The 16680-nt window shown below is 35.8% G+C and overlaps 1 protein-coding gene across 5 annotated transcripts in view; it reads left to right on the top strand.

Moving 5' to 3' along the window:
* Window positions 1-16680, top strand: part of Iml1 (GATOR complex protein Iml1) — a 73604-nt gene that overhangs the window by 18189 nt on the left and 38735 nt on the right. For 4 of the 5 annotated variants that reach the window (XM_074173593.1, XM_074173584.1, XM_074173581.1 and 1 more), the window contains exons 9-10: window positions 2056-2187; window positions 10825-10842. In XM_074173593.1, the coding sequence (XP_074029694.1) occupies window positions 2056-2187; window positions 10825-10842 (150 nt within the window). The remainder of the gene's footprint in view (window positions 1-2055; window positions 2188-10824; window positions 10843-16680) is intronic. The other variant, XM_074173573.1, reaches the window with a different exon arrangement.

The raw sequence follows: 16680 nt of genomic DNA, 5'->3' as shown, positions 1-16680 counted from the left end.
AGTTATGTAAAATTATATATCAAAACTTATAACTAGGTAAAATTATAATATATTAACATCCCTAGATGACAATCTCAATTCTTCAGTTATATTGATAAGTCATTTATAAACTCTTCAATGGAGTAGTAGGCTTTATCAATCAGAAAGTTTTTTAGGAACGGTTTAAATTTTCTTAGTGACATTTTTCTATCATGATTTGGCAATTTGTTAAATAGCCTGACACCCATGAAAATTGGACTTAATTCGGATCTAGCCAGTCTATGATTTGGTATTTCTGACAATATTGAATTTCTTGTGCCGTAATTATTTTTGTTTAAGAAGGTAAAAGGTCGCTGATCCGATTTTAAAAAAATCAACTGCTGTTACATATAAATGCATGGGAGAGTTAATATTCTTAAAACTTTGAATAGATCTCTGCAGCTAGTACGTCTATTTACACTCTGAATGTTTCTGACAGCTCTTTTCTGTAAAATAAATACCCTTTGTGCCTCACGTGATAGGCCCCAAGCTACTATACTATATGAGATTGTTGAGTGTAATTGGGCATGATAGTACATGAGTACCACCGACTTATCTATAATTTTACTGAGTTGATAGATACAGTAACACATAGGCGTTATTTTTAACATATTTCATTAATATGTTGATTCCATTTACAACTTTCAGTGAGAGTAAATCCTAGAAATTTTATTGAATTCAGCTGTTTCATTAAACCGTGCTGTGATTTTAACAGTAAACTGTGATCATGACCATTTGGGGCATAACTAAATCTTAGGAAGGATGATTTTTTATCATTGCAGATTAATTTATTGCTAGAAAACCAGTCCTGGGCTTTTAAAATTTCCCTGTGAGCCAAGTCTACTGTGGATGTAACATTCTTACCACTAACCAGTATTGTAGTGTCATCCGCATACATTACAAAATTTCCTTCAAAGTCATTGACATACTTTTTGCCACAATTTCTGATACCTGGAGATCAAAATTAATTTCGCTATCAAATTCAATTCCCAGACCAGTAACAAATTATTTCTACACCATATGGAAAAAGCTTTGAGATCTTTTTGAACTATTTATTCATCAATTTCTTCAGTGTAGTCCCTTCAGATATAATACACTTTTGCCAGCTGTTGAATCAGTTCCGATATGCACTTTTTGGTATGTCCTTGAGATCTTGGGAACGGGAAAAAGTTGCGGTGGCTGAGGCATGATTATTATTATTATTACTTATTAGCAAATAATGCTCTTCATAGTACAGTCAGTCACTTATAAAATACAAAACAAAAAAATGTTAAAATAGAGACAAGTCACATTTTAAAAACAAGAAACTGGAAAACAAGACGAATTATTGATGACTATTACTTGAAATATATTCACTAAATTTTCTTTTGAATGATTTTAATGAATCACAGCTTTTTATATGACTTGGCAAATTATTAAATGCAATCAGACCAGAACTATACAACGAGTCACAACCTATATGTTCTCTGTTGATATATAAAATTTTCTATTCTATTTCTAGTAGAGTGTGTATGAATACTACTTGTGTTGGTTAACTGATCACTGAGATAATTTGGCAACATATTGTGTTTAATTTTAAATATTAATATTGGCATATTCAGTGTTATCCTTTGTTTAGCATACATAAGAGACAGTGTTTCCAACATGTATTCCACAGATGTGCGTTCATTACAACTTAATATTGCCCTCATGGATCTGCTTTGAAGCTTCTGTAGTCTGTTTAGATTGTCACTGCTCACAAAATAGAGTAATGTACTGCATTAGTCAAAGTGGGGTGCCATTATTGATTTATAAATTGTTAATTTTGCATATTCACTTATTTTATTTTTCAATCTATATAAAAGATGAATTTTCGTTGCTATTTTCTTCTGAATATAACTACAGTGTGCATTTATTCATTTATTTATTTATTTACGGAATGTCCATTACAGCATTGTACAAGTTAAGTTATAATTAAAGTTATGGTGTTTTCATTACTCTTGCTACTTTTTTATTTTTTCTTCATTCATTCTATTTCATCAGTTTTTCAACTCACAGATTGCAAAAAGAGGCCAAATTCAAACAGCACAAGCCAGTATACTTCAGGACCCCCAAAAAATTCAACGAAGAGTCTAACCCTCCTGTGGGGGGCAACAGGCGAGCAAGAATGGACGCCTGCCCTGACAACCGGTATGATATCAAATTTTTTTCATTTTTAATTTTTTTAATGAAATTGAATTTGGAGTTTATTGAATTTTACATTACAATTGGCTTTTAACGTGCTTGAAGAAAATATGAGTTCCCATTTAATGATCATCAATATATTAGAGATGCTTCAAAGTTTGATTTTCAGTCTAGTAGCTGAGGAAGCTATTGTGAGAATTTTTTCAATATTGTCCGTGCCGTGAAAATCAATTTTAGCTATATCCTTCAATACGTATCATGTATTGATGTAATAAAGATTAGTTTCTCTCACAAAATAGCAGTAGAACAATTAAATAAAATTTGTTTATATGGCCACAAAGCTTTGAAAGGTACGAGATAGTTCAATAAATTACACTAAAATTTAGTCTCCATATTTGTCTGTGGCATTGTGAAATGTTGTCACTTCTTTAGTTCTTACAAATATATTGTATATAAGACTCAATGATGACACGTCTTAATTTTCACAACTACTTTCAATTTCAAAATTAAATAAACTGTTTACCACTTTGTTTTATAAAGATATCTTCCATTTTTTTTCTTCCTTTCTTCAAAAGTTCCCAACTTTCTTTTCAATGATCAATAATTAGAAAACCGAAAACATTTTTTCCCTGCAAACTAAAATCTGGGCTGGGCTTGAAATTTGTTTTTTTATTTTAAATATTTCATGAATGTATTACTATTACCAGAACCTACTGTGTAGGTATGCAAAGAAGTTACTATCACTTACAAGAAAGTTTTTCTTGTAAGTGAAATTTTAAATGAATACTGTTTCAAAAACCATGGTGTGTAATATTCCTGTGTATTATGTTTCAATTTCATTATGAATGAGGCAAAGTGACTTCAGTGTAATTCATACATTCATATTTGAAAGTAGTTGTTTTCCAGTTCAAATCTGAATGGAATTTTTGTGTATGATCTACAGATATTTGTTAAGAACTTTTATTGATGAACTTCCTTCTTCCTTACACTGAAACGAATTTGTCCCCTTTCTCAAACATTTTTAGGATCAGGAGTATCTTCCTATTGAAATTCTCACCAAAAACGTTAAGCTATCAATTACCACGTTAGGTTCAAAAATTCTTTACCAATAATACTACTTTTGTAAACAAAAAGTTACCAACAGGTACAGTCTTAACACCCTTTTGATAAATTGAATCAATTTTTGATGCATCTCTAAATATTATTTTCCAAATTTTGAATGATAAATCATTAGAATTATTTATCAGCATTAAATTCGGGGATCATTTACAATCGTCAAATCGTCCAGCTTTATCCGTTATTCATGTTTGTTTTCCTGTAGAATTTATATTGAAGGACAATTTCAAAGTATGCTTTATCATTTTCAGTCATGTGAAATTCGAAGAGTTTCTTGAATAACCAGCTTTCAAAGAATCCTACTGTTTTAAACTAATGAAAATGTGATATAGATTGTTAGTTTTACGAACGGAATTGACAGAAGTTTCCTTTTTGACAAATATAATTTGTATAGGTTCGATAGTGTAAAACGTACAAGCATAAGCAATGTATCTAAAAATAAATACAAGTAAGACTAAAATAAATACACCTACATAAAATTGTTCAAAATTTTTTAGCAAGACATGAAAAATTCTGCTGTCTGGCGAGAATTCAGTGTTGAAGGCAGCTCATTGGCGGTTTTTCGTCCAATAATGGAAGAAGAATAAACATGAACATTATATTTAGAGAATGTATCATATTAAAATATTAAACAGTGTTTCGAAAATAATGTACCTATTTCTGACAAAAATATGAAGATTTTATACCATACTAGTATAAGTATATTACATAAAACTCTTGTATTTGAATTGGAACTCTATATTGGATGATACCCACTAAATTGAAGATAATAATAAACGTTTAATCGACTTCTTTTGGGCATTTTCAACTTCCAGCATCTGAAAAATGAAGGTATACTTTGAGAGTGTTTTATTTCATGTCATATTAATGTATCATCCTAGAATAACTGGAGAAAGCTAAAGGTGTTACTGTTCAAATTTTGTTACAAAATTATCGAAACAAATGCAGAAATATGTGGCACGCTTTAAATAATAATAATTGTTGCCACTTGATGCCACCAACCTAATGGTCAAGAAAAAACTTTATCAACATTTCAATTCCGAAACCTGTTTTTATTTCATTGTAATATTAATATTTTTTACACAAATAGTAAAGAGGAATTATGAACTTTTACATTAATCTTAATATACCAACAATAAAACTAAAAATTTTTACTGAAAGCAATTCGTTTCTCAGGAGGGTTTCATTTGGGATTTTTTGTATCCTTTCTTCAAAAAATTATTCAATTATGGTCAATTGCAACCAGACTACCAGCAACACATTTTCAAAAATAATTTCCTGCTTCAAGATTTTCATAAAATGTTATTAAATTCACCTATTTTTTTTGGCAATGAAATATTTTTCGTTTCTTTATTTCCACGAACTTTGATAGTGGCTTATCACAGTTTTAAAACTACTTTTCCACTACTTATACTAGTACTTTGATGGAAATTTTGACAAAATAAGAATAGAACGGGTTATCAATTCAGTGGTTCAAAACCACCAGTCTGGCCGTTAGCTGTCCCTGGTTCCCTTTCAGTGGAAGAGCTGTATGGAATAAGAGCCGAATCGATCCCTCTACGAAACCCTTCATCACTTGGAAGAATCGATTGCAGCTTGAGAAATGGTTCTGGTACAGATTCTGTGAAACATGTCTTCCCTTACGAATCAGTAGACAGGTGTCCTGAAAATCTCGCGAAAAAAATTGGATAAGATAATTTAGGAAATACTTGCTACGTGAATAGAATTTTACAAGTGTTGTTTATGACGAAGAATTTCAAGAAAGAGGTTTTAAAGATGAATGAGAACACCTATTCACCAAACCCAAACAATTGTTCACGCATTTGCAGTTTCATAAGAATGTATCATCTTTCCCACCAACAGATTTCCTGGAGTCTTTGAAGTCCACTAGATACTCGCTAAAACTACAAGAGGATGGCTCGGAATTCTTGGGGTTCTTGTTGAATACCCTTCGTAGCAGAATCAATACTCCTGACCGCTCTGGATTGAATAATTCCTTACAGTCTCTCTCGTCTTGTGTTTGTAGATCTTTTGCTGGAAAAATCCTCACTTGTTCACTTTGTAGTAAATGTTCAAGAGGTAGCAAATACGTATGTGATTTTCTGGAACTTCAATTAGTGCTTCCTAATATGACTGATAACCACTCCGTGCAAATCTTATTGTTAAATCATCTGAAAATGAAACTTTTAACGGGTGATGATCTACTGTATTGCCAAACTAACCGACTATTATAAGAAAACAAGTCTAGCTGAGGCACTAGTCAATCTAATAATTACACTGATGATCTTCAAATATGATACAACCTCTGACGGAAGCACCAAACTCGAAATAGATGAACACTTCAATCTAGCAGACCACTATTATAATCTTCATGCAGTCATTGTTTACTGTGGTTTTGGCGTCGATGATTCTAGTCATTATTACGCATTGGTCAAAGACGAAACGGACTGGTGTATTCTGACGATGTCTTGAGTTTATTGGAGCCTCTGGAGACACCCTACATTTCATTTTATGAAAGAGAGGACATTGGCAGATCAAGATCTTCAGATGATGTGGTACTGCAGGTTTTTCCGGGTTTTCCTGCAGCTGAAAAAGCAAATGCGCCACTGAAATCAATGAAGTCGCCCCGGAGCGTCAATTAATATTTGTTGTTGTTTCATAATTTCATGATTAGCATAATCTGAAGTCTCGATTACCTAGTGAAAGGACATTTACGAATATAGATCGTTTGACGTGTAAAAATAGTTGAAATTTACTACAAATGTGGTGATTCAAAAGTGGTCACTTTTCGAGCATTACGGGGTGATTATTGTCGTCATAATCAACCTTATAAAGAAATACGAAGAGACTGGAAACGTTACAGGCCTGTGCATCATCGCAATGTATGCACTGGCGAAAATATCGCTTCTGTTAGTGAAATTGTGGCGGATAATCACAAAAATTTCGATTCCACGGAGTTCTCAGCAATTGGGCCTATCTTACGTTCCATCAAGGTATATTTTGCATATGGATTTGTAACTCCAATCATATAAAGCCCAACTCACGCAACAATTAAAGCCGGCTGACCAGTCACACCGCCTTAGATATGCTGATTGGGTGCTGGAGCAACAGGCTTTCAATTCTGATTTTTCGAACAAAATTTTCGTCGGCGATGAAGCTCATTTCTCACTCGGTGGTTACGTAAGCTAGCAAAATTGTCACATATAGGGCTCGGAGAACTCGAAAGTGACTGTTTGGTGCGCATTATGGTCTGGAGGTGGCATTGAGCCGCAAATTTTGGAAAATGACGCAGGAATAACCGTTACCGTCAATTCAGAGCGCTATGGCCGTATGTTAACCGACTTTTTTGGCCTGCTAATGAATATAATGAACTGGATGATATGTGGATTCAACAAGACGGTGTCACGACCTACACAACACGACCGATTTTGGCTTTATTTCATGAGAAGTTTCAATAGCGCGTAATTCCACGTTTTGGTGACGTCAATTGGCCACCACAATCATGTGACGCGACTCCGTTAGACTTTTTTTGTGGAGCTACGTCAAACACCGTGTCTACGCGGATAATCCCCTGACATTGGAGCATTTGAAAACCAACATTCATCAAGTTATCGCCGAGATACTGTACGAAATGTACGAAAAAGTGGTAGAATACTACCTCAAAAGGATCGACTGCTGCAACCAAACTAGAGGCGGTCAGTTAAATGACATTGTATTTCGTACATAATGACAATGTTCGAGCATTGTAATGAACTAAAAGTTTCATCATAGTCATAGCTTTATGTGTGTTTTAATTAACTTTACTTTTGAAACCGAAAAATGGATAACCCTGTACACCAATTTTTTACATTTGATAGAAAAGTCACTCCTATCAAATTTCAAGAAAGATAATAGCCGATTTCGATTGGTGTTTGGTTTTGAAGTTGTGTTTTTCAGCACGGCTAGCTTAGGTATCTACGACGAGCACAGTGAAGCATATATAAACCCAATAACATATAAATCAAACCTCGCCATACGAAAAAAACATAACTTTCCCCCACCAGAAAACATCAGACTCATAAAACAAGTCAATAAAGGAAACCGTATGAACATCTGGGAAAACCAGTCATAATTCACCTATCGAGGAACAAATACAAATCAAAACACAAGACTAAACATTCAATATACTCCACAAAACAATACACATTCCTAGAAAGAATGAACCTAGAGAAACACCAACACAAAGATGTAACCCAAGTACAGGCAAATTTAAAGAGACATCCGGATGAAAGGAGAGGACAAATACCTGCACTAAGGCGTTCTAACCGTATAAAAGAACACACAAGAAGATAAAACGCTCAGTTTTAGTAGAGCCATGAAGATGATAGCACAGTCTGCTTTTGAAAGCGCTCGCATATAATAGTTACAAGTTATTAGCTTCAATATATGTATGCATGTATGTATGTCTTTCGCCGAGGATACTAATCGCCAATCTAAAATGACTATCGTCAGTTACTCGTATTTAGATGATGGTTCCTATGCTGAACTCGTGAAAACAACTTTGCCATAAATTCATTTTAACTTCAACAAAATAATACGTAAGAGGTTCCAGATGCCAAATTACTGTCATTTGTATTGACATTAATGTTGATGACTAGCCTCTGTGAATAAACAATCCCAAATGAATCTCGGTAAGAGAAAAAAAGAAATCTCAGAGACTGCAACAGATAGAGGATCAGTTAAATTGTAGCAACAATGTCGTGTCACACTATTAGCTCTAGAATATGACTAATTAATAATAGTAATCCCAAGAAACACACATTTTTATAGATTAACAAATATTAAGAAAAGATAAGAATAAAAAATGATTAATAATACATTAATTAATACTCAGCAGAACCAAGTGAAATTAAAAATTTTACATGTTCAAGGAATTTATCATCGACAGATAAAAAATTATTTGAAACAGTTTGAATTTAATAACAGAATTAAGAATTTTTTACGTATTCAGGCAGACTATTGAGTTTTTATTCCAGAACAGCATAATGAATTTTTATTTGGGTAGATTTCAATAGTTTGATTTACTTGTGAAGTGATCATGACAATCAGAATCGACAGTATAAGAAATATTCAAACGTTTACATTTATTTTTTGTCAAATGAATTAAAATACTTATTTTTGTTTCGAACAACGTATTAATGTCCAGTAAATTTCTAGGTTTGAATAATTTACTTGTTGGTTCTAGGAATGGTATGTTATATATACATTTTATGGCTTCATTTTTTAATGTTTTTAAAGTGGATTTAGATTTTTTTTAAATTGTTATATTTTTCACCCTATTCTTATTCGAAAAAATTGTTTAAAAAATTGTTATTTGATTTTATGTTCACAAACACTTTGATGCCACAAGACTAGCATCAGGAAACTGCAACAGCGTTATCACTATCAAATATATTGATAGCGTCAAACTTGAATTGCTTTTTTTATGGTATGTAGGCATTCACCATAGGTGTCTAACAAATTGTCCGATGTTCCCGGGTTTACTAGCCGTGGTCTGCAGGTTTTCATACCTGACGTTTCGTCTTCTATTGCGGCAGTTATCAGAGGCGATGCAGTAAAGATCGAAGTGATCGACCTTCCTATGATGCGCAAACTGATAATGCACTAGGCCCATTTTCGCTATAAAAATAACACCAAGTATAAAATTGAATGACAAGTGACAGAAAAGTAAAACAATACTGACATACACGCTCTTCACAAAATTCAACAATCGATTCGGAAATAATAGAAAACAAAACCTGTGCAAACTCTTTAGGAATCCATATTGACATAAACTCTAATAAAATGAACATTCAACAAAATTTTGAAAAAATATATCTTCAGGGTGCTAGGCAGTTTATTTATTTATTTATTCATGTGTACGGGTAATCCCCATGAGGAAAAATAAATATACAAATACGGTAATACCTTGAAAACTTACCTATCCTAAATGTATGTATTAATGTAGACATATGTGGGCTGTTCAAAAAATAGGGTGAATGTTCAAATTTCGCAGACTACATACATTTCAATTAGCATTTTCTTAAGTTTTTTATGTTGGTACACTAGTCTGGAAGATATTTTCACAGTTTCAGCTGTTTAGCATGTTTAGTTTGTTGGTGAGAGGCATGAAATTTAGAAGTGTTTTGCTTGTTCAGCGATTTACTGCTATCGAAAAAAATGGATCAGAGAATTCGCATCAATTTTGGGTAAAAAAATTAAATTGAGTGCTCAAAAACATTTGAAATGTTGATAGTGGCATACGGTGATTGTACCCTGAGTCAGAAAAATGTTTACAAGTGGTACAAGCTTTTCATCGACATAACAAAAACAAAATATACAAAAAATATGGGGTTTTTAATTTTCTAGTTTCGTATGCTATAAAAGCGTGTTTTTTAGTCTTTTCAAACTGTATTTTATCTAAACTTTGGGATCAATCAGCCGTATATTGTTCAGAAAAATGATATTTGATATTTTCTGATTCCGGAAAGGGAGCCCAAGCCCAAGGAAGGTAGCAGGGGCGCAAAGGGGAGTTACAAATAAGGCAGCAGGCGCCCGTGTTAATAAAACAAATACTTTTTTCAAATGAAGAAATACATGTAAAGTGAGTTCGAATTATATCGAAGAGGTTGCGTATAGCACCATCTGCCCGCTAATAGATCAACGAATAATGTCGATAATCCTGTGAAATGCAGATCCCGAGCATTCAAACAAAAGGAGAGTTATAAACAAACATACATACATACATACATACGGGTGAAGGTGTTAAAAAACAAGTGTATTATATCTGAGGGGGACTACTCTGAAGGGGACAAATTAGAAATGATGAATAAAGGAATAGTTTTGGAGGATAATGAAAATTCACCTTATTTTTTGAACAGACAGTGTATATACAATTATATTATTTGTGATCATATTGTTTTTAACTTCATTTGACATGGTATACCATATCGCACAATATATATTATAATCATCATATATGGTTGTTAGCCTTGAAACTAAATATCCCCGTAATTCATTGTTCTAAGTAGTACTTCATCAATATATGGAACGTGTGGCATCTCCAAGCATGGAATCAAAAAATTAGAACCCTACAACGGCTTCAAATTGTTCAATGAAATGATCTCCAGTATAAGATTGTGTGTAAAAATTTTCACTTTTTCTCATTTGTAGTCACATTTGATATTTCTGAAATAATAAAGTTGCTACAGTTTAACTCTCTATATATTACAGTTTCTTGAATTCTGTTTTTTCAAGTATTCATTACAATTTTTACATTCCGACATCTCTCTAAAGATTTGTGTAATATACATTTTAGCATATCATTTCACTCGCGATCGATTAGATCTTGACCTTAGTTGTTGCACAAAAATAATTTAGACACAAGTCATACTCAGGACTATATGTATTTATGTGTTATGAGATGGGGATTTTACGACCCTATCCTCTTCTGGTGTTCAAATCCCACTTTCTGTTCCATGGTCTTGGCGGGGATCTACGGAAATGCAGTCAATGATGTCCTGATAGGTTTGAATCATTATTATTTGTAACACATTTTTCCTAGGTAGATATTTTTGGAGAACTTTTCAGTTCGTAGTTGAAACTTTCAATGATTTTTGCTTTTTGGGAATATTTTTCTCCATTAGTGTTGTGTTTTCATCTGCATCATCTTTCATGTATATGTAGACTAGTTGACTGAATGTTTATGGTTTTTGGGGGATTTTTGAACAAAATTATTACAATTATTTGGTATCGATTCGCTGTTTTCTGATTCAGTAACAGCAACATTGAATAAAAAAACACCAATGTGCATTTTGGTTCAATTGATAGTTTGAAATGATAGTACGTATACCATGTTTACTTCGAGCATATGATTTTGAGTACAATGTCCAATTTGGTATACAAACTATTATTTGCATGTGAAACTGTATGCATTCTGTCCTTTTTCTATCAGGTTTGCAAAAATTGGACAACCAATTTATACCACTGAAAACTTTTTTATTGTTTTTGCAGTGTTGAATCCGATTCCCTAAGTTTGAACAAAAAAACGTGCTGTCCACTTTTTGTATCAGGTAATTTTAGTGACTGGGACTCTTTATTTTCTAGTTTTGCATTCACTCCATCTCATCATAAAAATGTGTAAATAAATATTCTTAACGATGTCATTTTTGATTTTTTTTACACATTTTTTACTATATTAATCTACTACTTCTACTACTAACATTTTATTTGCTTGTGCCTGTTTATAATTTTCAGTTTGAAGATGTAACAGAAAAAAAAACCTTCGGTAATCCCATTATTAGTCACAACATTGGATGCGGTGAAAAATAAAAGCAAATAAATCCCTGATTTTTTATTTACAGTAACTCTAGGAAGCGGCACAGTTGAATAACGAAGTTGGACTGAAAAGTTAGTAGGCTAACATAGAAAAAAAATTGATGAAATTTGTTCTATTGTTCAATATAATTGCTTTCGAGGGCGATACAACGATTATGACAGTCATACAATTTTTCGATACCATACAATTTGGAAAAATTCGCTGGGGTTCAGATCTGGGGAATACGGTGGATACGGAAGCAATTCTAAGCCCAATTCATGCAGTTTTTCCATCGTTTTCATTGATTTGTGACACGGTGCATTATCTTGATGAAACAGCACTTCCTTTTTCTTCAAATAGGGCCGTTTTTCCGCGATTGCGGCCTTCAAACGTTCCAATAACGGTATGTAATAGTGGCTGTTGATGGCTTTTTCCTTTTCAAGACAGTCGATGAATATTATACCATGCGCATCCCAAAATACTGACACCATAACCTTGCCAGCCGACTGTTGCGTCTTTGCACGCTTTGGAGTCGGTTAACCACGTGCAGTCCACTCAGGTGACGATCGTTTTGATTTTGGTGTCAAATTATGGAGCCATGTTTTATCCTTTGTCACATATTGACGCATGAATTCGGGTTTTTTATGGTGGAACAGCTTTACTGCATCATCAATTCGTCTCAGCTTTCTCGATCAACTTCACTTTGCGGTCATCCAAAATTAATTTGATGTTTCAGTCAGTAACAGCCTTTGTGGGGCGTCCACCGCATGCATCGTCCATGGTGCTCATTAAACTTAGCAAACCACTTCTCAACGTTTGATTTTCCTAGTGCAAAGTCTCAATAATGTTTGGCAAGCCAAGTTTTGGCTCCAAAAAGCAAGATTTGTTAACGCACGAAAACAGAGACAGGATTGTCTGGCCATCAGTACCACACCGTCAGCGGCCATGGAGATCCTTCTAGATCTCTACCTCCTCCACATTTTTCCGAAGAGAGAGGCTAGATGGACTGCAAATAGACTTGTGCACATTGCCAATTGCACAAATCAATTTATTGCAGAGTGCAACAGACTGTATGTTGACACTGTAAATCACAGCATTCTGAAAATGATCTCTGACTTTATGCCTTCAACTGTCAACTACGAACTGCCTCATAAAATACTGTTCCCGAGTAGAGAGGACTGGATCCTCCGGGATAAGGAAATATTTAGAGCAGAGCTGGTATCTGTAGAGTAGGGAGGGTGAGTGTAAACTCACAGCACTTAGGCCACAAGTGACACATTGTACATCCTCCCGAGGGGTTGTCCTCCTAGGTCATCGTCCATCCTGTCCTTTCCGGGAAGGTAAACAGGTCACTAGGAGACATCTCTATATTGGCAGGTGTAGGTCAAGACTCGCTGAAACACACACTCTCTTTGGCAACCTTGAGGTGTCTCACGGTGACCTCCGCGATGGTTTTGGAAGATGCAGCGATATTACTGTCGTTGCGCGGCTTCTTCAACCTTCTTGGGGTTCCCTCCGTGGAGGTGCACAAGTGAGGGAGCTTTCCTGCAGGGGCAGCCGGTTCCTTGCCTTTATTCAAGGCGGAGCTCTTAACGCCCGCCACAGGAAGTGTTCTTGCTGTTGGAGGTGATCTGCTATGTCCAGCCTTAGATTGAGGTGAGCACTTCTGTCCAGCCTCGGGATTGGTTTTTGTTTTTGTTGTTTCTGTTTTAGTGCTGTTTCATTCACGAGTAGCAAGGGAAGAGTTGGTCACCTCTGGCAGAGCCCCGCATTACCAGAGGTAGGCTGATTACAATGAGGTTTCGCCCAGTGATCGCATATCACCCTGTGGCCATTCAGCTGTCGGTACGATTCCTTACACTTTAGCTTGGGTAGGCTGGTCTACGGTGGCATGTTTTGCAAGGGCTTTAGAGGGGGTTTTAGTTCCCCTCACCCTACTTATTTTTGCCACTGACCAGGAGTCTGGCGACTCCGTCCGTAAGACCACATTAGCTTCGCGGACAGGGCCTCCAGTCCCCTGGCTGTTCCCGTATCCGCCACCTGGGGACGCGCCCGATAGGTAGCCCAACCCACGGATTAAGAGCAGATAGTTGTTGGTTCACAGATGGATTAAAAACACCTTTCGGTTCTGGTGCAGGTGTTTTCAGTCGCAGACCCAGGACAGAGATATCAACCAGTCTAGGAACCTATGCGACTGTATTTCAAGCGTAAATTTACGCTATTGAATTGTGTACGGAGAGATTAGGAGAATCCAACCTCATACACAAGTCAATAAAAATATTCTCCGACAGTCAAGCGGCGTTGGAAGCTCTTGGCTCCTACCGAGCAACGTCTAAATTGGTAGCAAATCGCCAAAAACGAATCCCCTCGATAGGACGACTCAACAGATTGTCTCTGGTCCGGATTCCTGGCCATACTGGCCTGGAAGGCAATGAGACTGTGACTCCCTTGCAAAGGAGGGAGGGTGCTGCAAGCAGCTTCATCGGACCAGAACCTGTCATTGGCGTAGCTTTAGGCTTTGCCAAACACAGATTGAACACCTGGATGGCAAGAAGATTTATGGACTTCTGGCAGCATTTTCCCAGGATTAACTCACTCCAAGACGTTTATTCACCCTTTGAAGCTTGATACCAAACAGTTGTTGGACTACAGTAGGGATGAACTACGATGTCTAACAGGCTTTCTTACAGGTCACTGTCATTTGAATCATCATATGCAGAGACTCGGACTGTCGGGAGACAGTGTGTTTGGAAAATGATGAAACAGCAGAGCACATACTTTGTGCCTGCCCCGCTGGGGACCGAATCAGGTTTTTAGAGTTCGGCACAGCCGTACTCTCACTATCTGAACTGGAAGACCACTCACCATACAAACTAATCGAATTCGTTAAGAAGCTGGGTTTATTTGGCGCAGTGTGAATAGGTGTGTGTCACAATAAACCCTTGCGGGCTGTAGCGGAGGTTCGAATAGACCCACTCACTTTGGACCTAACCTAACACGAAATTCCTTTTTACCGATTTTCTTCAAATTAACAAAAGTTGTTTCACTCAAAATGTTCTATCCCACAAACTGGCAGCTGTGAAATTTGTACACGTGTCTTTTGAAGGTTAGGGTTGATTAAAAAGCACGTGGATTCAATACTAGTAGCGCCATCTGTGAGTCAGCCTACGAACTTTTCAGTCCACCTGATCAATGATGAGATAATTGAACATATTCCGTTTTTGAAAGGTGTATCTTGGATTTTCCCAAGATTATATATTTGTTGAATATTAGAAATTGAGACTTCCATTATCTAAAATTGTTAATTGTTCGATTAAGTTCAGGTCCTCACTTCAAAACAACAAAGTAATTTTCCATTGGCCTGTCCATATTCTTTAACTACTTTTAAGGAGCTCTCTTAATTATTGGATAGTTTCAGCAAAGGAATTTGTGGCAATTAACATTTCAACTGAGAGAGCTCTGAAATATATTATTCATCGTTTTGCGAAAAAAGGAACTTTTTTCGTAACTAGGGAGGAATATTAAAATATAATATATCTTTAAATATCAGATATTCATGGCTGTTATTATCAGTTAAATATCCAGTTCAGTATTAAAAAAATTCAGAAGGTGGAGCAGAAAATTGTTTAATTGCAAATCTGATGGTGCCAAACCAAAGAGAAGAACAAGTTCTGTAAAGTTTCTGGATATTCCTAAAAGTAACAAGGAGACTTGAAAAATGGAATCGACACTTTTTTCTAAATCTGACTAGTTATTTTCAATTTGTTTTCACTAATCGATAGTGTTCCTGAATATGGAACTTTCAGATCATTTGGCTCACCTCGTAACTCCCAAAGTTTGTATGATATGCAATAAACTTGAACCTTGAATTCCACTAGAAAATTGCAAATTGCTTTAGCTTACTGTCTACTCAACAATGTTGTTTATTTGACTGCATATTTTTCCAAAACGCAAGTATAGATAAATGAAAATCTAATAAGTATGAAACTGTATCATCCACTACTTAAAAATTCACAGTCTTACAACAAAACGGTGGAATTATTATAGAACTTAATATGGTTATGAAGAAAATAAATCAAATCATATTTGTTTCAAAAGCTTTGCCCGTTTTTGTGAGTCTACTTTAATGTTTAATATATCAAAAAAAATATCTCAATGAATACGTATTCATTTTAATCGAAATGAACGCCATTTGAATTGGCGTACTTTTGCCAGCGTAACACCACAAGCCGAATAATTCCGTCAGCTCGCGTGCTGGGGATTCGATGAAGTCGACGAAGGTCGTTTTTGTCTGGACCTGGTTGGCGAAGGTTCTACCGGTGCTAAGTTATCGAAGTGCTCAAGAAGATGGTAGTCGGTTGGCGAGGGGTCTGGGTTAGGTTAGGTTCAAAGTGAGTGGGCCTGTTCGACCCTCCATCGCAACCCGCAAGAGTTTATTGTGGTTCACACCTATCCACACACGACCAAATAAACCCAGTTTCTTAACGAAGCCGATTAGTTTGTATAGTGAGTGGTCTTTCAGGTCAGATGGTAAGAGTACTACTCTGCCTAACTCTAAAAACCTGATTCGGTCCCCAGCGGGGCAGGCACTAAGTATATGCTCTGCTGTTTCATCGTTAATGAGGTAGTCGGATAGTCAAGGTGCAAGATTCCCACCTTGATATCCGCGACAACCTTTCCATATGAGAGTTTTTGAACGTCAGCTACACCTGACGATGCCTTAGATTCAACCGTGCAGGGCTTTTTCACCTCTGGTTTTGGTGAATCATCACTTGAGCCCAAACGTTTGCTAACCTGCTCATGGGGGGTTTGTTCCTCCACCTGCGGTGGAGGCGGTTTCATAAGGTACCCCGCTCTTGAGGAGACGACTCAGTCGTTTCCTGACTGCACCACCAAATCTTTTTTTTTAGGTTCAGTTATTGAATCAGGAGTTGGAGAGTTGAGAAGCTCTCGCTCTTGATCTAAATTTAAATGGAGGTCAGTTGGAGTCGTAAGCTCGACATCCATCTCCTCTGTGGACTCAGCATTAGAAAGAAATTTTAAGTTTA

This window comes from Leptinotarsa decemlineata, unplaced genomic scaffold (genome assembly GCF_025532065.1).
Source record: "Leptinotarsa decemlineata unplaced genomic scaffold, Ldec_3_MD MMD2_P_RNA_scaffold_12, whole genome shotgun sequence".
Taxonomy (NCBI): domain Eukaryota; kingdom Metazoa; phylum Arthropoda; class Insecta; order Coleoptera; family Chrysomelidae; genus Leptinotarsa; species Leptinotarsa decemlineata.
This window is presented reverse-complemented; position numbering and strand designations above follow the sequence as displayed.